The following is a 24860-nucleotide window of genomic DNA, read 5'->3' as shown; positions in this document are numbered from 1 at the left end:
AAAAAAAAACAGCAAAGTAGTGAAGATAAGCAGATAATTATCTGCACGATATACAACCCGGCTTGACTCACAATGACGAACTCACGTCGTCAGACAGAATAAGTAGAGCGCGATTATCATTCACAAATAATAACGAATATACCAATCATCCGCTGCTTTGTGACAATTAATAGTTTTCTTAATTGATAGCAAAACAAAACCAAAAACAATATTTGGCCTGACGCTGACGCTTCACTAGGTTGTTGCTTAAATTTCACCTGATTTATGTTATTGTTAACGCACGGAGACTATCGAAAAGCTGAAATTATGAATTTGGGCTATTTGATTTTCACCGCGCGGTGTTTGTCGTGTGGGAGATCTAACGCGATGTCGAGTACCCCATTACCGATTTTTTTATAAAAAAAAAACATAATAATGAAGACAATTGTCAATGGAGAGGAGTAGAATCGAGAAATTTAAATGCACGTCGACGTTTAAACCGAGGGAACGAGCAGCTGAGGATTTATTCCTCGATCGATACGTCACTCAGGAGTGACATTGTAGAAAATATTGTTATTTCGATGATGAAGTGACGAAATTTGTACGGAAATCTAGGCGACGAAGCGCCCGTACCTGATGACGGCATCAAGCCGACATTCACCGAACGACCCGTCATTAGACAGTCCGATGATGGCAACACTATTACATTCGAGTGTCGATTAGTTGGAGATCCAAAACCTAGTGTTAAGTGGTAAGATTATACGAGGAGTGATTTTTTTATGGGCTTTTTTTTTTGGGACATCGTCAATAAATAATCAACAAATCAGGTATCACGGGAGCAACGAACTCAAGGAGAGTGGGAGATTCAAGATTTCTCTCGATGTTGACCAGAAACTTTACTATCTTGCTAGACTACAGATTAGCAATGTTGCTAAGGCCGATGGGGGTGAATACAAAGCAGTGGCTAAGAACAAAAATGGACAGGGGACTGCTACGATTAATCTCAACTTTGAGGGCGGAGATAAACCCAAGTATGATGATTCCATTTTTTGGCATTGCCCTGCAAATTTTCACCAGCTTGTCTAAAATCCATGAGATCCGTTAAAAACCAATTGGCTGAAAGAATTAAAGATTGAAATACTCTGATGATTTGAGAGCTGGTGGAAATTTATGGGACGCTCAAAAATGTGAAATAGAAAAATGCCAGGAGGTACGAAAATTCGTGAATTGACAGTGACTCAATTTGCGAATTTTCCCACCGAGAGAAAAAGAAAAAAAAGGCACAAAAAAATTCCCAGAATTCCCGACGGCAAGGCACCACGTTTTCCAAAAAAGCCGACGATTCGTCAAGAGGGCGATTTGCTAATAATGGAGTGCGTCCTCGAGGCCCATCCGGTCCCCGATATAACCTGGTACCAGGGAACAACGGCAATCAATGGTAGCTCGAGGATCAAGATGTCGAGGAAAGCAACTGGCAAGGACACTTATTTACTCACCCTCGAAATCACAAATCCCACAAAGGCAGACGGTGGAAACTACCGTTGCAATGCCTTTAACAATTACGGCGAGAGTAATGCAAACATCTCACTCAATTTCCAAGGCAAGTCGCAATATTTTTTTTTTTTCCATCGTGCACGGAACCGATATTTTGCGACCTTTATTCCACAACAATTACCTTTCACACGGGGTTGAGTGCACGAAATTAGGGGACGTATGAAAATGTAGAAACGAGGGATTTTTATTTTTCTTTTCACTGGGTAAGTGTGTTCGATCTAACAAATATGTCTCGTCTATTTCGCTTCGATAATTCCAGTAACTATCATCACAAAATGTCATTAAATCGTACTAATTGCCAGTATTTATTCCAACTTGATGATGGATTAATTGAAATTTATTTGCAAGATGCAGAAGACGCGGCTGGTTTCGCTCCTACATTCATCGAAAAACCGCGCATCATTCCGAACGAGAGTGGAACACTTATCACAATGAAGTGCAAGTGCAAAGCAAAACCAAAACCGGAAGTCACGTGGTTTCGGGGGACTAATGTCGTTAAGGAAACCGCTAAGATAACGATAAGCGAAAAGTCTGTTGAAGAGGATGTCTACGAATTGACTATGGAGATAAAAGTAATCCTCAATATTTATCGTTGTGAATGAAAATAATCATTGCCATTAAATTCCTCAAATTAATAATTAATAATTCCCCGAATGGTCAGGAACCCTCTGGTCCAGATGGTGGAACGTACAGATGTCACGTGGAGAACGAATTTGGTCAAAGCAATGCAAACCTGAACCTGAATATCGAGGCAGAACCTGAACAGGAAGGTGATGGTCCGACATTCGTGGAGAAGCCGAGGATCCAGTCGTCAGACGGTGGAAAAGTCGTAATCATGGACTGCAAAGTCAGCGCAAAACCAAAACCAAATATCGTCTGGACTCACGCTGGAAAAATAATCAAGGAATCCTCCAAAATTACGATGACTGTCGTCGAGGAAAAGGAGAGTATCTATTACATAAAACTGATACTCAATGATCCTGGGGCAGATGACTCTGGCCTCTACAAGTGCAATATTAAAAACAACTTGGGTGAACTCAATGCCAATCTCACTCTGAATGTTGAAAGTGAGTCCTTGTAACTATTTATTATTTATTTACTCCAGGTGAAAATTCTCAAGAAAAATTTATCAATCACGATTTGAAAATAAATACTCCTGTTTTTTTTTCCAGTTATCCCGGTGATCAAGGAGAAGCCCAAGGTCGTGAAAATTATCAAGAAGAAGACAGTGATAGTGGAGTGCACAGTTCTTTCTAAATTTGCCCCAGATTGCACTTGGTTCAAGGAAGCGAAGGCTGTCCAGGTCGATGACAGACACAAACTCCACGTGGAGAAAATAAAAGAGGGTGAATTCGCTGTTAAACTCGAGATCGAGCAGGTGTCCACTGCTGATAAGGGTAAATACAAGCTCGTGGCCAGGAATGAGAAGGGAGAGGCCACCTCTCAGGTTGTCGAAGTTGCTGAACTTCCTGAAGAGGTTGAAAAGCCCAAGATTGGCTCCGGATTGAGGAGCATCACTGTTGAGCATGGGGAAACTGTTGAGTTCAGTGCTTGTCTCACCAAGCAAGATAAAAAGAACAAGTGCACTGTCGAGTGGTACAGGTACGTCAATTATTTATGATTCTGCGTTTGAAATAATTAATTCATCATAAAAAATGTAAAAAAAAAACGAGTGAAAGATTTTTTTTAATGATTGAATTATTTCAGAGATTCGAAAATAATAACGACAACAAAGAATATCAGCATTTCATTCAATGGAATTGAAATGAAACTTGTTATAACTTCTTCAACTGAAGAATTCAGTGGAACCTACAAAGTTGTGGTGAGGAATGAAGCAGGACAGGATGAATCCAGTGCTAGCCTCACTGTCAAGGTAAAATTATTAATAGGGCGAATAAATCATGTGGTAGAACTCGTCGTTAAGGATTGGTCATTTTTTCCCATGATGGGTCGACTTTTGAAGCCGCGAAATTATTGTCTATTCCCTTTCAATTTTTTCCCTGACGTGATTAACTTCATTTACAAGTGAAATAAAAATTCATACACCTTAGAAAATTTGAAAATGAATATTTAAAATCCGATGTTCCTTGAATGTTGCATGCCTCATCCTTAAAAAATTCTAGAAACGCGAGGAGAAGAAAGAGGAGGAAGAGGAGGAGAAAAAGAAGAAAAAAATCGTGAAAAAGAAGAAAGAAGAGGAGGAGACGATTGAGGAGGTGAGGAAAGAAGAGGAGAAGAAGGAGGAAAAGAAGAAGGAAGAGAAGAAAAAAGTTGACGAGAAGATTGAGGAAGTGAAGACGATCGAGGAGAAAAAGAAGGAAGAGAAGAAGAAGATCGAGGAAATTAAGACAATCGAGGAGAAAAAGAAAGAAGAGAAGAAGAAGATCGATGAAGTGGCGAAAGTCGAAGAGAAAAAGAAGGTAGAGAGGAAGATCGAAGAAAAAATCGAGGATGTCAAGAAAATCCAGGACAAGGTAAAAAGGACTTTCGAAATTCACTCGATGCTTCAGGATATTGACAGACTAACAATTTTAGATATTATAAAATGCTTCAACGCTCACTCACAATTTTAACTCGGATCGGAAGATCGAGTGCTTCTAACTGAAACATCAGCCTTTCTTCACTTTTTCTTGTTTTAATTGGCAATCACGTGATCATCCATTTATTTTTTATTATTTTTATCTATCGATCGTTGAATCAAAATTTTTTGCACACGTACGTGCATTCGTAGGAAAAATCGGTATCAAATTCGATAAATGGAGATGAGGACAGCGTAATGACTCAAGATGCTGATAATCTGGTCAGTCTCGACGATTCAAGTGCTGATGAAACAATTGTCGACGAACAGTCAGAGATTTCTCAATCCATTTCAGTCGTTGAGGTACACAAAATCAAATACATCGTACCCTCTCTACTCTATTGCTGCACTCGACGCTTTTTTTTTCACTTTGGATGACCCATATGATTTCTTTTTTATTGTTTTTATCATTTTTTTTTCAAGGAAAAACCAGACACTAAACCAAATGGTATCGCAAAACCAGAGCAGGTAACGCACATTTTTCCTTCGATAATCGTTTTCCCGATTGAATTAAATATTTCAAATTTCAAGTTTCAAATTTCGTTTTAAAAATTCTTATTCGATTCCCTGTGAATTCGTATCCTAATTAATTATCCAAATGTTTTTCATGATTTTTTCACGCATGCCTCATTGTTTTATTAGGATTAAATGAATATTTGTGCTTCAAAAGTTGTACCAATCATTGTTATTCTCTTCGTTTCAGAAAAAAGAAGTCTTGGTGAGTCAGATGAAAATTATTCAATTTTCACGCTAAGAATAATAATATAATGCCTTTGAATTTGAATTATTTGACGATTACCTGATGATTTAATTAATACTTTTCCGATTTTCCCAGCTCAGCCGGCGATTTAATTCTACAATAATGGCTTACACGAGAGACCAAGGAGTCTTCAGCTTTTTGCGATAAAATTTTCAAACCGATTTATTCCCCTCTGCACGATAATCTGCATGATAATTTGCATGTTTAGTGTTTTAATTATCGGAATGACATCTCATCTCATGATTTGCTTCAAGCAGAAGAAAGACGAACAGGTGAACAATGTTGAAGTGATTGAGGAGAGGAAATCCCTCAAGGTAAGAGTCTCGAGAGGAGGGCGAGGTGAAAAAAATGCGAGAGTTGTTTTGTTTAATTGCAGAAGAAGACTGATACACCAGAGGACAAGAAGGAACCTGAGAAGAGGAAGAGCCTGAAGAAGAAGGAGCCTGAAGCCAAGGATGCATCACGAGAGACAACACCCAAACCTGACAAAATATCTTCTCGCAAATCCTCGATCAGTCGTGTCGAGGAGTTGAAGACGGAGAGCCGACGCAGCTCTCTTATATCAACTACTGAGGAAACGGTGAGTGATCGCTACTGATTGATGAGGAAAACAATTTTGATTATCAATAATGATTAATTATCAGGTTGATGAGGAAAAATCTGAGAGTCGTCGATCCTCAATCGCCAGGAGAAAGGAGTCGGTCTCATCCGAAAAGGTAAATCAAACTAGAGAATTTCTATTTATTTTTAAATAAAAATTATCATCACCGGGGGATTGAAAATGATTTTTAGAGAGAGGAATCCGCGGTGAAAGCCAGACCAAATGAAAAAATCACAGACACGAAGGTACAATACATGAAGATTATATTTATAAACATTATCTTTCGATAGAAATTTTATTCCACGAATACTTTTTAACAGAAACCTGAGAAATTGTCAGTGGAAGAACCCACGGTAGCGAAGGTAAAATTGAAAACATGAATTATAAAAATTGTCCCCTCGGAATTATCGAATTATTGCACAATCCCTGAATTTCAGAAACGTCCGTCGATTTCAAAGAAGAAAACACCTGTGGAAGAGGCCAAGGTATTCAAAATTATTCCGAATGTAATTGGCATTGAGTAGCAATAACAAATTGGAAGATTGAGTAGATTAATTCACATTGTGATTGAAAATATTTTAGGCTCAGCCCGATCTCGCGGATGAGAAGAAAAAACCTGAGGTAGATTACACAAAAAAAAATAACTATAATGCAACGCAAAGCATAAAAATCGGGGAAACGAGTTCAGAGTTTTAAAATTTTGAAAATGTGGTATTTCAGGACGATAAGCCCAGGGCTAGTCTCAAAAAACCAGAGCCACCGAAGGTACACAAACATTTTCCCTACACTAAAAACAAAAATTTTATAAGATCAACGGAATAAATGGAAAAACACAATTTCAGGAAGAGCCCAAACCCAAAACCACTGCCCCTGACACAGAAAACGCAAAGGTACAAGTCAAACAATTGAAATATTAAAATCTTTTGGGGGACGCAATTGTTTATTTAAAAGATCCGAATATTCCAGGATGAATCCACTCGTAAACCCAGTGTGACAAAACCGGAATCCCCGAAGGTACACCGTCATGAGACATTACAAAGCAACTTTAAAACAAATACTGACAAATATTACTCCTACCAAATAAATTTTCCTACCGCAACTGAATTTATATTGAATAATATTCTAACAAGTTCACGGCATTTTTATAAAAATTTTCCATCCCTGAGATTAATTAAAACTTAGATAAACTTTTCTACAAAACAATCGAAAACTCGGTTTCAGGAGGCAGCGAAACCACAATCGACTCTTGGCAAGCCCGAGGAACTCAAGGTACAAAATCCGCGAAAAAAATTTTTTAAAAATGCCTGGAGGTCCCAAAATTTTCCCAGATACTGACAAAAAAATAAATTGTATTTTTAGAAGGACGGACTTACCCCAAAACCCAAAAGTACTCTCCGCAAACCGGAACTTCCTCAGGTACACGTAAACTTGAAAAAAACCTCACTTCATCACTTCACACAACACTTCTCATTTTCTCACACATCATCAACTCATATTTATTAATGCACTAATTTCAGTAATTTGAGCTGACAGCCTTGCAGCAGTCGAAAAGGATAACCCACCAGTGAATCTCGAAATTTATCTAAAAATTTTTCTTTTATTTACAGAAAGAAGAGGCAATCCTGCGAAAGACTAGCTTGAAACCCGTCCAAAAGGTAATTTCGTAATTTCCCCGAAAAAATTCACTCAGAAAAACTAAAAAAAATCTTCGATTTCAGCCAGAAGAGAAGAACTTGAACGATGTCAAGCTCAAGGTGAGTTTGATCTCAAAGATCATCTCCAAACGTTATTACACCTGTACATATTTTTTTTATACCCACTGTAAATTATCTCAAAATTTATTAATCCAAGTACTCACTGTTTTCTGAATAAAATTAATAATAATGGTGAGGAGGTTTTTGGAGGGTAAAAATCCAACGAGTACTTGTCCAATTGGAATTAATTATTAATGTTCCGAAATCGGAAAATATAGCCAGTGAGAGCTGAAGTTGGAGAAATGGTGAAACCAATGCGTAGGATATCACTATCAGAAGCCGAATCCTTCAAAACAATCCAACTCAAACCAGTCGTTCGAGAGCCTAAAAAATCTGATACATCAGAAAATGGCTTCCTTGTCCCCAGCCTGAAGGTATCCCGTGAAAAAAACTGTAACTACTCTCTGCCATCCTCTGCCACATCTCCATCCACTCTGTCCACATCTTTATTTTCATTTTTTTTCACTTCCTAACACCTATTCACTTTAATTCTTCCTTAATTTATCTTAAACTTCATACGCCAACATTTTTTTATTCATCACCGCGACCGGGAGTGAATGACTGGACGGCTTCAAAAAATAAAACCAACGGTCACCGGCAGAGGGAGAATTTCTAGAATTCAAATTCGTCCTGATTTCAGAGTCAATCGGAAATTCCAGATGATTATCCTCATTTAATGAATTATTAATTCAGTAGCAAAATGAAAATTCGAATTATTCAGTGAATTTCCGGATTTTCCTAGAAATTTTTCATCTTGCAATTTTTGTGGTGATGGCATGTGGTAACCAGCATGTAGACAGCCGCAATCAGAAAGCGATAATTAACAAGATTTATAATTGAAAATAATTAGAAAACAGAGAAAGGGGAGAAGCAGGACGTGAAGAAGATGAAGGGATCGAAAGCTGACAAGGAGAAGAGCTATGAGCTGCCAGAAATACCAGATTATGAGCGCGCGGTCCTAGAAAAGCCCCAGGAGTTCGAATTCAGTGCATATGAGGGACGTGATAAGACGAAACTCGAACGTCCATCCACTCAGAAATTCGACTCCAAGGTATTTCGATTTCTATCATGACTCAACCACTCAAAAATCCTCTCATAATCGTTGAATACTCATTCAAAAATTTCAACGACTTCCTCCCAAAACTAATTGCACACTTCTCAGATAATTCCACTTGTCTTCTACCTCATTTAATCGCGCAGAGACATCAGAACGCTCGTGATTCTTTTGGCACTCTATGAACATCACGCACAGAAAAACATCTTTCATCGGATAGCCGTGTAAAAATAAAAATTATCATTCAATCATTTGAATTATTTTGCTGATTTTTTTCACAAGCCGCAGAAAAGAAAAGGAAAAGGAATCCAAGAATTTGAAATATTTCTCTGTTATTATTTGCGACGCGAGTCTCTCCCTAACTCGTCAATTATTTAATTAAAAAAAACGGCCAGAATCCGGTCGCGAATGGTCGGGCGAGAGTCAGAGGGACACGAATTATCTATTTTCGGTTTTAAGATGTAGAGTCGTGTGACTTGGTGGTCAGCGATTGAGAGCTGCGGTTAGTCATGGACTCAGAGAGTCACCTGAGGGCTCGGAGGGCTCAGATAAATAATTGAAGTTGTGACGATATCGGGGGATCAGTGAGACGAGTGAATAATTTCCTCTTTCCAGCCCAAAGTACCAGAGATTAAGACACCGGAGATCAAGGCCCCAGAGGCACCGACGATCGAAGTATCCAAGGAGAAATCACCGACTCCATCGCCTCTTGGAAGCAGAAGACCCTCTCTGGTGCCCAGTGGAGCTGGTAGCAGGAGAGGATCCTTGATTCCTCCAGAGGAATTGGGTCGCAGGGCCAGTCTTATCATCAGTGACGAGGTATGTTACTGGGAGATTACCTTTTTCTGGGGTATAAATCACTTGATGGTCTCATTAAATATTGCACCATTTACTCTTCTCTTTTTTCATTCATACAAAAAAAAATCGGTTTGGAGAGATGAATAAATCACGAGGGAAATGAAAAGAAAATTCATTGGAAAATCAATTGAAATTTTGAATTTGTTCATCTCGTTTCACTCTTTCTTCACTGGTGAAAAAAAAAATTCATTGACGAAATTAAACGGAATTCTCTTGAATTTTTATGTGAATTCCATCAAAAAAAAATTTTCACACGTTTGAATTCTGAGGTTTTTTGAGGCCAGTAGATTATTCGTTACCCGTTTGCTCCTAGCACTCTGTAAAGTATTCGTTTCTCTTTTAATTTCCTCTTGTTTATCCCACAGTTGTTTTTTTTTGTATTTGAGTATTGAGTATTCCCCTGTATTATCGTCCAGTATTCGAATTCAACAATCCTGCGCCTCAAATCCTTCCCCACAAATTTTACAACTATTCAGAAATCATGTAGAGCATCAATTTGAAGTCGAGGGTAGATCCATTGGTCGTTACTGAAGATTTATCTGGATATCAGGAGCTGGATCCAAGGAATTTATAGATTTAATACATTACACTCGACACATTAACACCCAAATACCTCTGATTCATAGGACAATAGGAAACTTCGTCCCGGTGAGGTGATTGAGGAGAAGAAGGTGAGATATTTCACCAGAAATTAAAGGGACTACAATTTATATCACGTAATCCACTAAATGCAACAAATCTAATTATATCTTTGCAACTCTTACAATACATTTTTTTCACTTACACTCTTGCACACGCACGTATATATCAAATATTTCCAATGAACAGAGAATATTTTCTTTTTCTTTTTTCATTGTCTGTTGCATCAGTGAAGTGGCGATTCCGGTGATTGAATCCGTGATTTAATCGGTAACGAAGGGGACAACCCATTTTGTGCCCAAACTAAGGGAGACTGTGAATTTTTTTTTAAGACCTTTTTTGTAGAGAGCGATGAGTGGCATAAAAAAGGTGGTTATGAAAATTTTGATATCTCCATGAGATTTATCATTTTTTTGGATTTTTTCATTCAATCGTTCCATAAAAATCACGATATGTCATCCATTCACAATCCAATATTAATCTATTACTCTTCTACAATTACCACTTCACTGAAATATTCGAGGTCCCAGGCTTGAATTTTCATCCCGGAAATTCGATTAATCAATACCAAAAAAAAATCGTAATTGCAATCGACTGCAGTAATTCGGAAAAGCTTACGAATTTCTGTGGATAAAATTCTGGGATTGAGTGAGGCAACCCTGAAATTAATGAATAATGTTAAGAAAATGAAAAAAAAAATCATTCTGAAATCAGCAGCAAGCATTAATAATGATGCACTACTTGCACCTGGCACGGATTATCAGACAGCAGAAGCATGTCTTATTTTTCCCTCTCACTCCTCCTTTTATCGATGACTGGGATAATAATAATGTTACGTGTAATAATAATACCGCAGGTAAAGTCGAAATGGAGTGTCTCGAAATATCCATGTCACATTTTGCATAAAGACACATTTGTATCAGAAGATCTGATCCATGGAGCACTTTGCACGTCCATTTGCCCCGCAGGGTGGGTAATTAAATTTCTTAAAATACAATATCTCGAAATAGTTGGGTGTCAGTTTTTGGTTGACCCAGGGTATTCTGCCAGATGGCAAATTTTCGATACTTCAGTTCTAGAGTGCTAGACCAGTCATTGGATGTGAATCATTAAATTTCAGACGGTGAAATCACGCTAATGGTCTAGGTGGGCGAGTCACATTTTCTCCATTCGCAATCCATCATCACGGTTAATTGCACTCGTGATATGAATCCCATGTTTCCATGCCAAGATTATTATTTTATGAATTGAATGGCCAGCGAGAATGCCAGGGCCATAAAAAATTTTCACCTGAGAATTTATTTTCTTCATAAAACATTCGGTATTTCCAGGAGAAAATCCTCGAGTCTCAGTCCTATTATTAATTCAAATAAATTATTATTATTATTATAATTGGTGAAATTCGATCGGATGCTTTTGGAGTTTGGAAAATTTATTGAATTCATTGAGCATTGTTTAATCAACATTATTGGACCGATGGGGATAGGCGAGAGGCAATAATTCCGAGTCAAAAACACATGTTCTGGCACTCGTTGTCGACCAGATGGAATGCATTACCAATCGAGACATGTTGCCACGGGGTAATTAAGCTTGACGAATTGTCTCGCTGATGCTCTCGTATCTCAACGTGTTAACAGTTTAACATCAATGTACGGATTAAGTGTGATGATCATTACGAATCGGGTGAAATCACTTTTCCCTGTATTATAACTGTAACGGCCGTTTGATAATTTCAAAATAAAAAAAAAATGATTTCTGCACCGATCCTTGAAAATCCAATTCAATCAATTTTATCAGTTCATTCATTTATCCGGATATTTCGAGAAATCATCAATCTTCCAATCGACTTTTCAGCGGCTGCATTTTTTCTAGCGTTTCGATACGAAATTCTTGTGCGGAGAGAAATGTTCAATGTTTAATTAAAAAATTACGGAGTAATAATTGGCGATTGTTGGGGATTTTCATTTTTTATAAATATTGGCAATTGTCTGTGGATTTTGTGAAATTTTTTAATAATTATCCGGAATTTTTTATTGAATTTTCCTCTTTGCAATTATTACGACGACGACATTCTGGGAAGCTGGACGGACTCAATTATTTAATGAATTATTTCATGCCATCGCCATAGCCATGGACATCATCTCATCGTCATCAATAAATCCTTATGTGTAATTTGAAAATTCATCTCTATTAATCAATCACTTGTCAGTAATTCATCTCATTGTCTGTGTAATTCTCTGCAGGGTGGGAAATTACGCCCGGGGGAGGTGTATGACGTTAAGGTGAGATTTGTGTTTTGCTGTAACACAAAGCTTACCACCTGGGGTCAAAACCAAGGGATTTGTAATTTTCCAAATGTTTAATCCCTTCGAGAATAAAAAAATTAATCATAAAATAAAAATTACAGACCCCTTGGTGCCAACACCATTGGCCCTAATTATTTTTCACCGCAATTTGACGTTTTCCCTGAGATTTCGCGACTCCGATTAATCATTATCTCACGTTCATACTCTTCATCATCATTACCACATCATCGAGGACAACGACAATGACAAATGGAAATACAAAGACCGGCGAAACAGTTTAACGATATCCCTAATTTTCTTCACTCTTTAATCAACACATTAATTACGATTAATTACAGCTGCTGCTGTTGTCGCTGGCCAATTGACAATTCAAAATTACGCATTGTATTAATATCATGAAATTATATTAAACCCAATATCACCTGGAAGTCCTAAATATTCCTGGAATAATTCACGCTCATGTCACGATTATTACATTTTTTTTTAATGCAATCATGACTTTTTACGAAGCAGATCAGGCACGGTCGACCTGGTGAGGTGCAAACCGGAAGACAGGTTAGGCTTTTTCGAAAAAAAAAATCAAAATAAATCATATCGAGATTTTTTTTCATTACGTGTTTTTTTATACTCGTCTCTAAATTGTATAAACATTGTGGTTAATTGTTGTATGATGCTGCGAGTAATTGTACGTGCGAAAAAAAATTGATAGAACAATTTTCACTAGCCATTGATCAATTATTCTATTGATTTTTTTCACACGCGCATGATAGAACGCACACGAAGTCATTTAATACCGAGAGAATTTTTTCGCAGTCGCTGAAAAATTCTAGAGATCTTTAAAAAAATGAATATTATGTTGACATAAAAAATTGTGAGTCGTACGTTAAAGTAGAAATTTTGGAAACTTCCAAAATATTTTTCCTGAAATTAGAAAAATGAGAATATCTCAGCGGCAGCGAAAATTCACTCAAAAATGGAAAATTAAATTGTACAGTTGGTGTCTTAGAAAGAGAATTATTCATTCAACAGCTCTGTAAATATTCACGTGATTTTTATTGTAAATAATCCACGTCTTAGAGTAGATAAAAGATCCGTGGAACGGATAATGGGAGCAGAGACCTGCGATCTCGAAATTACTCTTCACTTGGGTCGCTCATTAATTCATGAAAGGACTTGTAAATATTCTCATCATCACCGGCGAGACTGCGCGACCAATATAGATTGATTAATTCCATTGATTCCCAATTAACCCGACGAGGCCGTGCGCTCAATAAAATAATTGAAATACCTTGACACAAAGCCAGAGATCGACTGGTGATTTACTATTTCAACTAATTGGGAGAATTTACTTGCAACTCATGAATCTCCATATTTTTTCAGCGTCCCACAGTCTCTCCGGTCCACTATTTAATATATTATTCATTCTAGAAAATTCACATGTCATCACGTCATTTCATTATCAACTTTATTATCAAGTTTTACTCATTCTTTAATTATACTTCATTATCCCAGACCTCATTAAATCCCAAATCTACCAGTTATCTGTTACTATTGTTTTTTTAACCCGTTGTGACTAATTTTTTTATCTCTAATTTGTCTAACGTAACACCCTTTAGTTAACTCCAATAAATTATTCCATTGTTTTTGTGGCTTGTCAATCAATCGATCAATTTTCAGTTATCGATTCACGCATTACGAAAATTAAAGGACAACCTTCCACTGGAAATTCTACACATATGTAATTTTTTCTATAAATTATTGCACTCCAGATAATTAATTTCTCTCATTTTTCCTCACTTGTCGTAAAATACCAGTTTTATTGAAGGCATGTCTGTCAATTTTTTATGTGCGTGGTAAAAACGCAGGTAAGACTCGGGATAACTGAAAACAATAAAATATTGACGCAGAAGAATATAAGAAAAAATACAGGATAGGCCGAAATCGTATTAAAAATTTATCTGTAATGAAAAATACGTGAAATCTCAATTTAGCACATGTTTCCTACACATTGTCAATAAATTTGAAGAAATATTTCGAATTGGCTGATTCTACGTGTATTTTTTGGCTATTTCAAAATGGAGATTGGTTTGACAAATAGCTAGATGACGGATTAATAATCATAAAATGATAATTCATTGAATAACGATGAAATAAATAATGAACAGAGACGTCGCCCAAGTGCGGACCTCAGGAGACCAAGCGTGGCGGACCTAGAGAATAGAATCAACCAACCTAGTACACCCCTCCGAGATGTTGGATCCGGTGGGCCACCCTCAATTGTCGACGTGCAGGAGTCGTACCCCGTGGTGGAGGATGCCACGGGGTACGTCACCGTTCAGGTCGAGGGTAATCCAGCGCCGACCTTTAAATGGTACAAAGGCATGACCGAGATCCACGAGGGTGGTAGATTCAAGTTCCTCACCGACTCCGAGACCAACACCATCACCCTCTGCATGAGAAAAGTCAAGCCCAATGATGAGGGACAGTATAAAATTGTTGTCAGCAATATTCATGGCGAGGATTCCGCCGAAATGGCTGTCTACGTCTCCGGTAATTCCAGTCGTTTCATTATTCATCTCATTATTAAAAATATTCAGTGCTGATAATTATATAATATATTCGGATTAACCAGATGCCAGTGGCATGGACTTCCGGTCGATGCTGAAGAAACGGAAGTACGCAAAATGGGGGAGAGATAAGGATGAATTAGAGAAACCTGATCTAAAGGAAGTGGAGAAACCGTCGGTGGCTTTGAAAAAAGTTGAGAGGGTAGGTATCGCTTCGGTTCACTTTGGATTACTCAATTATTTATTGATTACTCAACAGCCGAGCTAAATCTGCATTAAATTAAAATATGTAAGACTACTTCGACGCTGTAGACTCGTGAGTCAATGATTTATCTGTCGATTTAATCGTTTACTCGTTCGATTTTTATTGATAGTCGTATGACTAATGTGTTTATACAGCACGTTGTGAAAAATTCCGTGTAGTTCAATCCTCCAAGCATTCAGATACAGTTGCAATATCTTTAGCCACTTCCTGGGGGGAGGAGCTGGTATCAGGATGGAAATGAAATTGTCATCTTTGTGGAGGACGAGAAGGAGCTGAGGATACCACTCGATAAAAAGGGCGAAGCCAACTGGAGCTGGCTAAAGGTCTTTTCTCAAATCCCATGGAAATTCCTTTCCCTCTGAACGATTTTCCCAGTTTTTCGTGGAATCTATTATTTTATTTTTGTCTTCTGGAATTTTGTGATCCCTGTGAACTGTTTTCCCCGGTCTTGAATTTTTCTCCCCTTTTTTTTAATTATTTTCATTTCGTACAAAAGACCCTTGGACTCTCGTGGCAGCAGAAATCGAAAAAAAAATCTATAATTCAATTTTTTTTTTCAGAAATTCTGTGTAATTAGCGAGAATTCTGGGAGCCTCGTAGATTTTTTTTATTCCTCATTCCAATGACTTGTGTAAAAAAATTCTTGGAGCAGATTCAATATTTTTTCTGAAATTTAGTTTAGACTCCTTGAAAATTCCCTGTCCCTGTGAATATCGCTGCCCCTCATGATTTATTCAATGATCATGAGACAACGATGCACTTCGAGGATCAAATCACCCGATTAATTCGTTGATATAATTTTCATTGGGCGGAATAACTCGATGGAGACAGGATATATTCGACATTCAGCGTAGACCAAGCTTGCAGGAGTTGATCACCGACTGGCCGAAGCTCGTCGTTCGAATAAAAAAAAAGGTTCGCATTTCGTTTCAGTGAAATTCCCACCCTCGAGGAAACCCATCGCAATGGCTCACGTGCGGATAAATTTCATTGAAAAATCACTGAAATCTTTTAACAATTAAAAGATTATTTCTCTGAAAAAATCGAATTCAAAGTATCGGGTCTTGAAATTTTTTCAAAAAAAATTTTCCCGCGTTCATCAATAATCGATGAAATTCGTTGTAGTTTTGAATGGTTTCGACGGGGATTCCCCGGATTTTCTCAGAGAAATTCGCTCTTTCAATGAAAATTTCTCCCCAATTAACATTGACCTGCTTCAGGTGCGATTTTCTTTCATGTCTTCTTGGCCTGTCCTCACGTAAATTAGAGGAATGAATTCACTGACTGGAATCGGTCGATCCTCGAAGTGCCATTGAAACGGGAAACGAAGCCGACCTGAGTTGTTTGATTTTTCATCAATATCCAATCGAGAATTACATAATCTCGTGAATTGGAGGAGTCCTCCCACCCACCCACAGAAATAATGTTTAACCGACCGAATTTTTACTCATTAAACTGGTAAATTGAAAAAACTCGACGCGTTTCTTATTTCTAGTGTAGTGGAAATAGGGGATCACGTAGGCTATCGCTGGCTGAATTAATACCAGACTGGCCGACCCTTCATCACTTCATCAAGACGGAGGTTCGATCGAGAAATGATGGAATATTCAATGTCGTATTCGTCTTTCTGTATTATATTTTTTTCTGCATCTCTCGGTGTCATTGCACGTTGTGCATTCAACAATTCGATAACGCATTTGCATAAACGAAAACAACGCAGAGAATATATTTAAATGAGTTAACATCCACGATGGCTCGTTTAACAGCATCATATCAGGCATGGATACACCACCAATCCATACCATTTTTTTTTTTTATATTATTCATGTCATTTCATTTAGGTGGAGAATGTCTCGTCGATGGTTCACAGCGTGTCTCTCCTTTATTATTAATTTTTTTTTCCCATTTGTTCCTGGACTTTCTAGAAGCAAGACTCATTCCTCAAACCTCTGGTCGATCAGTATGCCAAGGAAGGCAAGGACAAGAAGGTCAGCTTCGACGCCAACTTCTCGAAACCCAATGCCAAACCCAAGTGGTTCTTCAGGAAGGATGTGAGATCCATATATTTTTTAATCCATGAATTTTTTAATTGTGAAATTTTGGAGATTGCAACGTTCACTTCTTTCTACAGGAACTCTTCCCATCGCCAAAGTATAAATTTAAAAATGAAGAAGATTCGTATCAGCTCATCATTTCAAATCCCAAAGTCGAGGACACTGGAAAGTACACGATTGATATCGGTGGAATAACCAGCACTGCTTTTCTGAATGTCGATGAGCCCGACCCATCATACACATTCATTAAGCCCCTGTCAAAGCAATCAGCAGGTTACACAAGACACGAAGTCTTCATGGAGTGCACTCTGAGCTCAAACATGGCAACAGTCACCTGGTACAAGGGCAAGACAAAACTGGAGGATGGCGATGTCTACAGCATCTCCAAGGACATGTCAGGTGTTTGCAGGTTGACAATAAAGAAGGGAAAATTGGAGGACAGCGGTGAGTACATCTGCAAAATCAACAAGCAGACGGAGAAGACAGAGACTGTCCTGACAGTGGAGGACTACCCCTACAAGTTCGTCAAAGTCCTCAAGCACCAGACAACAACCGAGAAAGAAACGATAACTCTCCTCTGCGAGCTGGACGATGAGGCTGGAGACGTGGAGTGGTTCAAAGGTGATCAGAAAATAACAGCTGACAAACGAGTTCAAATAAAAGAGGATGGCCGCAAGCGAAAGCTCGTCATTAAGGACTGCAAGGTGACGGATGCAGGACTTTATTCATGTGTCAGCAATGCGGACAAGACCGAGGCTGAGATCATCGTCAACTACCTGAATCGTTTCAACAAGAAGCTAAAAGACACAACAGCTGTTGAACGTGAGAAATTGGTACTCGATGTTGAACTTCAAGATCAGACAGCACCAGCTGAATGGTTCTTCAATGGAAAACCCATCGAGCCAAACGACAGGATTGAGATTAAAAATTTGGGTGGAGGTAAACACCAGCTGGTATTCAACAAGGCAGAGATGACGGACGACGGAGAGATCACGTGCAAGAGTGGAGAGTTGAGCAGCAGCTGTCAGTTGACAGTGAGAAAGGGTGAAAGCAAACCAATAGCTGAGATACCGGACAAGATTGAGGGACCGTGTGCATCCCCGATTGTCTTCACGATACCCTACAAGGTCGAGGGAACGAAACAGACACCTGTGGAGGCAAAACTGATGAAGGACGGAAAGGCCCTGCCCCTCAAGGATGTCGAGATCGTCGTGGGAGAGGATAAGATCACCTTCAAGATCAAAAAACCTCAGAGGGATCTTTCTGGCATCTACCAAGTGAGAATTGGCAATGGACAGGGTGAAGAAGTAAAAGACGTAAATGTCGTAATGCAGGACGCTCCATCGCCACCACGGGACGTCGACGTTACTGATGTCTTCGCCACGTCGTGCGTCGTCTCCTGGAAGCCCTCTGAGGATGACGGCGGCTCTCCCATCACGAAATACGTGATAGAACGCCTGGACATGAGCCTGAAAAATCAGTGGGACAGTGTGGGTGAGGTACTCCCAACAGAAAAATGTAAATTCAAAGTTGAAGACTTGAAGACGAAGAAGGAGTACAAATTCAGGATTCGTGCGGTTAATAAAATAGCCTCGAGTGAACCAGCGACATTTGGAAAGCCTGTCCTGGCCAAGGACCCCTGGGACGAGCCTGGAAAACCTGGTAATGTGGAAGTCGTCGACTGGGACGTGGATCATGCGGATTTAACCTGGACGAAACCTGAGAGTGATGGAGGTGCACCCATCACTGGATACGTCATCGAGTACAAGGAGAAATTTGGCAAGGAGTGGGTCAAGGGGAAGGAGATCGAGGGTGATGTCACCAAGGGGACAATCGATGGTTTGAAAGAGGGTGGACAGTACGAGTTCAGAATTCGTGCTGTCAACAAGGCTGGACCTGGCACACCATCTGAGCCCACTAAACCAATAATAGCTAAATGCAGATTTGTCAAGCCATTCATCATTGGTGATCAGCTGACGAATCTTGTTGTTAAGAAAGGACAGGTTATCAAGTACGATATCAAGTATGGTGGAGAACCCGAGCCTGAGGTCAAGTGGTTCCTGGGGACCAAGGAACTCGTTCAAGATGCTGGTGAGAGAATTACCATTGATAAGTACGAACGCAATACAGTACTCACTGTCAGAAAAACTCTTCGTGCTGATTCGGGTAAGTATAAATTGCTCCTCAGCAATGGATCTGGCCAGTGCGAGAGCATGGCCGATGTTGTCGTGCTGGATAAGCCAACACCACCCAAGGGACCACTTGTCACTGAAGAAGTACGATCTGATCATATCACTGTCAAGTGGAAGAAACCCGTTGATGATGGGGGTACTGACATCACCGGATACGCCCTCGAGAAAATGGATATGGACACTGGACGATGGATTCCTGCTGGTGAAGTTGGACCTGAGATGGACACCTTCACATTCCCAGGTCTCACCCAGAACAAGAAGTACAAGTTCAGAGTTAAAGCGATAAACAAAGAGGGAGAGTCTGAACCACTTGTCACCGATGAGGCCATCGTTGCTAAGAATCCGTACGACGAGCCTGATAAACCTGGAAAGCCTGAGATCTTTGATTACGATAATATGAGTGTATCGCTGAGATGGGCGAAGCCTGAGAAGGACGGAGGTCGTCCAATTACTCATTACGTCGTAGAAATGAAGGACAAGTTCTCGCCGGATTGGGTGGAAGTCATGAAAACACCTGATGCCACTGCTGAGGCCAAGGTCGAGGGACTCAAAGAGAAAATGGTTTATCAGTTCAGGGTTCGTGCTGCTAATAAAGCTGGATTGTCACAGCCCAGTGAACCCACTGATAATCACATCTGCAAGCACAGGAATCTTAAGCCTAGAATTGATCGTACAAACTTGAAGTCGGTTGTTATCAAGGCTGGACGCAATCACAAGTGGTCTGTCGATGTCATTGGTGAACCGCCACCAGTCATCAATTGGATCTGGAGGGACAATATTCCCCTGACCTCCACCGAGAGGATTAAAATCGAGAATGTCGACTATCACACTGACTTCAGCATCATCAATGCTGTGAGAAAGGACACTGGCAAGTACACTATCACTGCTGAAAATGTCAATGGAAGGGACGAGGAGAGTGTCGAACTGACAGTTCTTGGGAAGCCTGATGCACCTGGTGGACCACTCGTTGTGTCAGATGTTACAAATAAATCGGCCAAAGTCAAGTGGCAGAAACCCGAGGACGACGGTGGAGTGCCAATCAAGGAGTACGAGATCGAGAGAATGGATACCAAAACTGGAAAGTGGGTGAGATGTGGAAAAGTACCTGGTAATTCTCCCAACACTGAGTTTGAGATCACTGGATTGAATCCAGGTAGTGAGTACCTCTTCAGAGTGACAGCTGTCAATGATGAAGGTGACTCTGAGCCACTCACCAGCGAAAAACCAATTCTCGCTAAAAATCCATTCGATGAACCACACGCACCAGGAACACCTCTCATCACGGATTATGATAATGAGTCTGTCAGCATCAAGTGGACAGCCCCAGATTTCGATGGTGGTGCACCAATAGAGAAATACATTATCGAGAAGAAAGACAAGTACAAGCCTGACTGGGAGAAGGCTATGGAGGTGCCAGCAACGGATGATCTCACAGCCAGAGTTGATGGCCTGAAAGATCGAGCTGAGTATCAGTTCAGAGTTATAGCTGTCAATAAGGCAGGGCTTTCTCCACCATCTGGTGCTTCTAAAATGCAGATGGTTAAGCACAAAGCCCTGAAACCGAGAATCGATCGTACGAATTTGAAGCCAATTGTTGTGAGGGCTGGCAAAACAATAAAATACGACGTTGATGTACGTGGTGAGCCTCCACCCGAGATCACCTGGTATCACAAGGACACTCTTGTGAAATCTGGTGAGAACATTGAAATTGTCAATGTCGATTACAACACGAAGATCACGATATCAGAAGCTCTTCGGAAGAATACTGGGGTGTGGAAGATTAAGGCGGTTAATGCTTCTGGAGAGGATGAGGCAGAGGTCGAGGTGACCGTTCTATCGGCTCCTGGTAAACCAAAGGGTCCCCTCAAGGTGTCGGACGTCACGAAAAATGGATGCAAACTCAAGTGGGAGAAGCCAGAGGATGACGGTGGTAAACCCATCACTGGGTACCAAGTCGAGAAGCTTGACAAGACAACAGGACGTTGGGTGCCAGTTGGCAGGACCAATGACACAGAGATGGATGTCAAAGGATTGGCAGATGGACATGAGTACGAATTCCGAGTCAAGGCGATCAATGAAGAGGGCGAGTCCGAGCCACTGACAACAGACCGTGCAATTGTCGCGAAAAATCCATTCGACGCTGCTGACAGACCTGGAGTACCTGAATTTGAGGACTGGGATGTCGACAGGGTAGATCTCAAGTGGAAGCCACCGAAGAGCGATGGAGGTGCCCCAATCACTGGTTATATTATCGAGAAGAAAGAAAAATTGTCACCGCACTGGGAGGAGGCAGCTGAGACCACTGGACCCGAACCAAAGGGTCGAGTTGAGGGCCTCATCAAGGGCAAAGTTTATCAATTCCGGGTCCGAGCTGTTAACAAGGCTGGACCCTCCGAACCCAGTGATCCAACGAAACCCCACACCGCCAAGGCTAGATTCCTCAAGCCCCACATCAATCGTGAGAAACTTCAGCAGATAAAAGTTCGCGCTGGTCAGCACGTGAAGCTTGAGGTTGACGTCGAGGGTGAACCACCACCAACCATCACCTGGGCACGTGGTGCTAAAGTCCTGGAGAACACTCCCAATCTGAAGATCGAGAACGAGGACTACCTCACCAGAATCAATATGTCCCATACGACACGCAAGGACACGGGCAAATACACGATTACAGCTGTCAATGACTCAGGCCGCGACGAGGCTGACGTTGAGATAATAATTTTGGATAAGCCTGACAAGCCAGAGGGACCGCTGGAGGTGGTGGATGTTCACAAAGAGGGATGCAAGCTCAAGTGGAAGAAACCGAAGGACGACGGTGGACTTCCTCTCTCGTCGTACATCGTCGAGAAGATGGACGTCACCACGGGGAGGTGGGTTCAAGCTGGTGTTGTCGATCCTGAGAAAACCGAGGCAGTTATCACGGGATTGGAGCCTGGACACAAGTACGAGTTCAGGGTCAAGGCTGTCAATGAAGAGGGCGAGTCAGAGCCACTCAACACAGACACTGCGATCGTCGCCAAAAATCCATACGACGCACCAGCAGCACCTGGACTACCGGAAATCATCGACTGGACTGAGAACACCGTGACTCTCAAATGGGAACCTCCTCACAGAGATGGTGGTGCTCCCATCACTGGTTACATTCTCGAGATGAAGGAGAAATTTGGTACTAATTTCGTCAAGGCTGCGGAGACCTTTGGCCCCAAGTGCGAGGGAATTGTGCCGAAATTGGTTGAGGGTAATCAGTATCAATTCCGGGTACGTGCTGTCAATAAAGCAGGACCTGGTGAACCAAGTGAAGCTACTAATCTTCACACTGCCAAGGCCCGATGGCTCAAACCCCACATCGACAGGACAAATCTCAATCCACTGACTGTCAAAGTCGGTCTGACAATTAGTCTCGATGTCAATATCATCGGTGAACCCCCACCAACGATTTCCTGGAGCTTCAAGGACTCGCCAATCCAGACAGATGACGTCTACCGAATCGACAACATCGATTACAACACAAAATTCTTTGTTTTGAAAGCGAAACGAACGCACACTGGAATATACAAGATCTTCGCGAAGAATGAAGTCGGGGAGGACGAGGCAGAGATCGAGATCACAGTCTTGGGTAAGCCCTCGAAGCCAAAAGGACCACTGGACGTCACCGACGTGACCAAACACGGTTGCAAGCTCAAGTGGAAACGACCAGAGGACGACGGGGGTTCCCCCATTGAATATTATGAGATCGAGAAGCTGGATCCACTGACAGGTATGTGGATACCGTGCGCCAGGGCAACTGAGCCCGAGGCCAACATCACTGGCCTCCTGGAGGGTAAGCCATACAAATTCCGGGTGAAAGCTGTCAACAAGGAAGGGGAGTCCGAGGAGCTAGAGGCGGACAAATCCATCATCGCCAAAAATCCTTTCAACGAACCCAGCAAACCTGGACGTCCAGATGTCAAGGACTGGGACAAGGACTTCGTAGATCTGGCTTGGTCACCCCCTGACGACGATGGAGGTGCTATTATCGAGAAATATATCGTCCAGATGAGGGATAAGGATGGCAGACAGTGGGTGGATGCTGCGATGGTTGTCGGGGATAAAACTCACGCCAAAGTCACTGAGGGAATTGAACCTGGGCACGAATATGAATTCAGAGTTGTGGCTGTCAATAAAGCAGGTGCCAGTGAACCCAGTGATGTCTCGAAGTCTGTGATAGCGAAGCCGAGATTCCTTGCACCCAGGATCGATCGGAAAAACTTGGGAAAGAAGACGCTGAGAGTTGGACAAATGCTGAGGCTCGAGGCGGATATCAAGGGCGAGCCACCGCCATCCGTCACCTGGAAATACAAGGACGCTATCCTCAAGAGCGTTGATCGTCTCAAGATCGATAACGAGGATTATCACACCCTCTTTATTCTCAGTAAGCTCCAGAGAGCTGACACTGGGAGCTACGTCGTCACTGCCAAGAATGAAAGTGGAACGGACGAAGTAGAGATCGAAGTTATTGTCACCAGTAAACCCAGCAAGCCAAAAGGACCGCTGGATGTGGCTGATGTGACGGCTGATGGGTGTAAACTCAAATGGAAAGCACCTGAGGACGATGGAGGGGAGCCAATCGACCATTATGTCGTTGAGAGGATGGATGTGGACACTGGAAGGTGGGTGCCATGTGCGCAAACGAAGAATCCGGAGGCAGAGATCACTGGACTCAATGAGGGAAAGGATTACATGTTCAGGGTGAAGGCTGTCAATGCTGAGGGTGACTCTGAGCCTCTCGAGACTGATATTCCGATCACTGCTAAGAATCCTTTCAAGGAACCCGATCCACCTGGTAAGCCTGAGTTCAAGGACTGGGACAAGAGGCATGTCGATCTCAAGTGGACAGCACCAAAGAGGGATGGAGGCGCTCCCATTGAAAAATATATTATTGAGAAGAAGGATATGTATGGCAAGTGGCAGAAGGCTGCTGAGGTACCTGGAAATCAGACTCGTGGCACCGTTGATGATCTCACTGAGGGACAGAAATACCAATTCAGGGTGAAGGCTGTTAATAAAGGGGGTGTCTCTCAACCAAGTGATCCCAGTGATATTCTCACAGCTAAGGATCGATTTGCTGCACCCAGGATTGACAGGACCAATCTCAGAGATCTCACCATCAAAGCTGGCAATCATATTCGTCTCGATGTCAAGGTCAGTGGCGAACCACCTCCAGTCAAGGTCTGGTGGCATAATAAAGTCAAGATGGAAGATGGACAATTTGTCCAGATCGAGGTTGAGGATTATAAGACCAAGTTTATGGTCGGGTCTGCCACTAGGGCACATTGTGGAACACTCACGTTGAAAGTGGAGAACGACTCTGGGAGGGATGAGGCCACGATCGATATTCTTGTACTTGATAAACCTGGAAAGCCTGAGGGACCTCTTAAAGTCTCTGATGTTCATAAGGAGGGGTGCACTCTCAAGTGGAATTCACCTCTCGACGATGGTGGAGTACCCATCGAACATTATGTTGTGGAAAAACAGGATGCCGAGACTGGCAGGTGGATTCCTGTGGGAAGAACCAAGGAACCCAACTTCGAGGTGGATAATCTTGTGCCTGGGCAGGAGTATAAGTTCAGAGTTGCTGCGGTTAATGCCGAGGGCGAATCTGAGCCTCTGGTAACGGATCACAGTATTGTGGCGAAGAATCCATTCGGTGAGTTTTGTTCGGT

The 24860-nt window shown here is 41.3% G+C and overlaps 1 protein-coding gene across 17 annotated transcripts in view; it reads left to right on the top strand.

Moving 5' to 3' along the window:
• Positions 1 to 24860, top strand: part of bent (projectin protein bent) — a 46030-nt gene that overhangs the window by 5239 nt on the left and 15931 nt on the right. For 2 of the 17 annotated variants that reach the window (XM_011314223.1, XM_011314224.1), the window contains exons 6-38: positions 595 to 730; positions 807 to 1010; positions 1278 to 1579; positions 1888 to 2105; positions 2195 to 2600; positions 2706 to 3135; positions 3241 to 3406; positions 3657 to 4007; positions 4265 to 4414; positions 4535 to 4579; positions 4815 to 4829; positions 5126 to 5185; positions 5248 to 5451; positions 5516 to 5587; positions 5664 to 5717; positions 5793 to 5834; positions 5910 to 5957; positions 6055 to 6093; positions 6193 to 6237; positions 6315 to 6362; positions 6439 to 6486; positions 6694 to 6741; positions 6832 to 6888; positions 7080 to 7127; positions 7191 to 7226; positions 8077 to 8277; positions 8896 to 9099; positions 9765 to 9809; positions 12597 to 12638; positions 14249 to 14633; positions 14716 to 14852; positions 16841 to 16966; positions 17047 to 24844. In XM_011314223.1, the coding sequence (XP_011312525.1) occupies positions 595 to 730; positions 807 to 1010; positions 1278 to 1579; positions 1888 to 2105; positions 2195 to 2600; positions 2706 to 3135; positions 3241 to 3406; positions 3657 to 4007; positions 4265 to 4414; positions 4535 to 4579; positions 4815 to 4829; positions 5126 to 5185; positions 5248 to 5451; positions 5516 to 5587; positions 5664 to 5717; positions 5793 to 5834; positions 5910 to 5957; positions 6055 to 6093; positions 6193 to 6237; positions 6315 to 6362; positions 6439 to 6486; positions 6694 to 6741; positions 6832 to 6888; positions 7080 to 7127; positions 7191 to 7226; positions 8077 to 8277; positions 8896 to 9099; positions 9765 to 9809; positions 12597 to 12638; positions 14249 to 14633; positions 14716 to 14852; positions 16841 to 16966; positions 17047 to 24844 (12210 nt within the window). Of the gene's footprint in view, positions 1 to 594; positions 731 to 806; positions 1011 to 1277; positions 1580 to 1881; positions 2106 to 2194; positions 2601 to 2705; positions 3136 to 3240; positions 3407 to 3656; positions 4008 to 4264; positions 4415 to 4534; positions 4580 to 4814; positions 4830 to 5125; positions 5186 to 5247; positions 5452 to 5515; positions 5588 to 5663; positions 5718 to 5792; positions 5835 to 5909; positions 5958 to 6054; positions 6094 to 6192; positions 6238 to 6314; positions 6363 to 6438; positions 6487 to 6693; positions 6742 to 6831; positions 6889 to 7079; positions 7128 to 7190; positions 7227 to 8076; positions 8278 to 8895; positions 9100 to 9764; positions 9810 to 12020; positions 12060 to 12596; positions 12639 to 14248; positions 14634 to 14715; positions 14853 to 16840; positions 16967 to 17046; positions 24845 to 24860 lie in introns of all 17 variants that reach the window. The other 15 variants (XM_011314226.1, XM_011314239.1, XM_011314237.1 and 12 more) reach the window with 13 other exon arrangements.

The sequence above is a fragment of the Fopius arisanus genome, unplaced genomic scaffold (assembly GCF_000806365.1).
Source record: "Fopius arisanus strain USDA-PBARC FA_bdor unplaced genomic scaffold, ASM80636v1 scaffold00149, whole genome shotgun sequence".
NCBI lineage: Eukaryota > Metazoa > Arthropoda > Insecta > Hymenoptera > Braconidae > Fopius > Fopius arisanus.
Note: the sequence above shows the minus strand (reverse complement) of the source record. Positions and strands in the feature narration are given on the sequence as shown.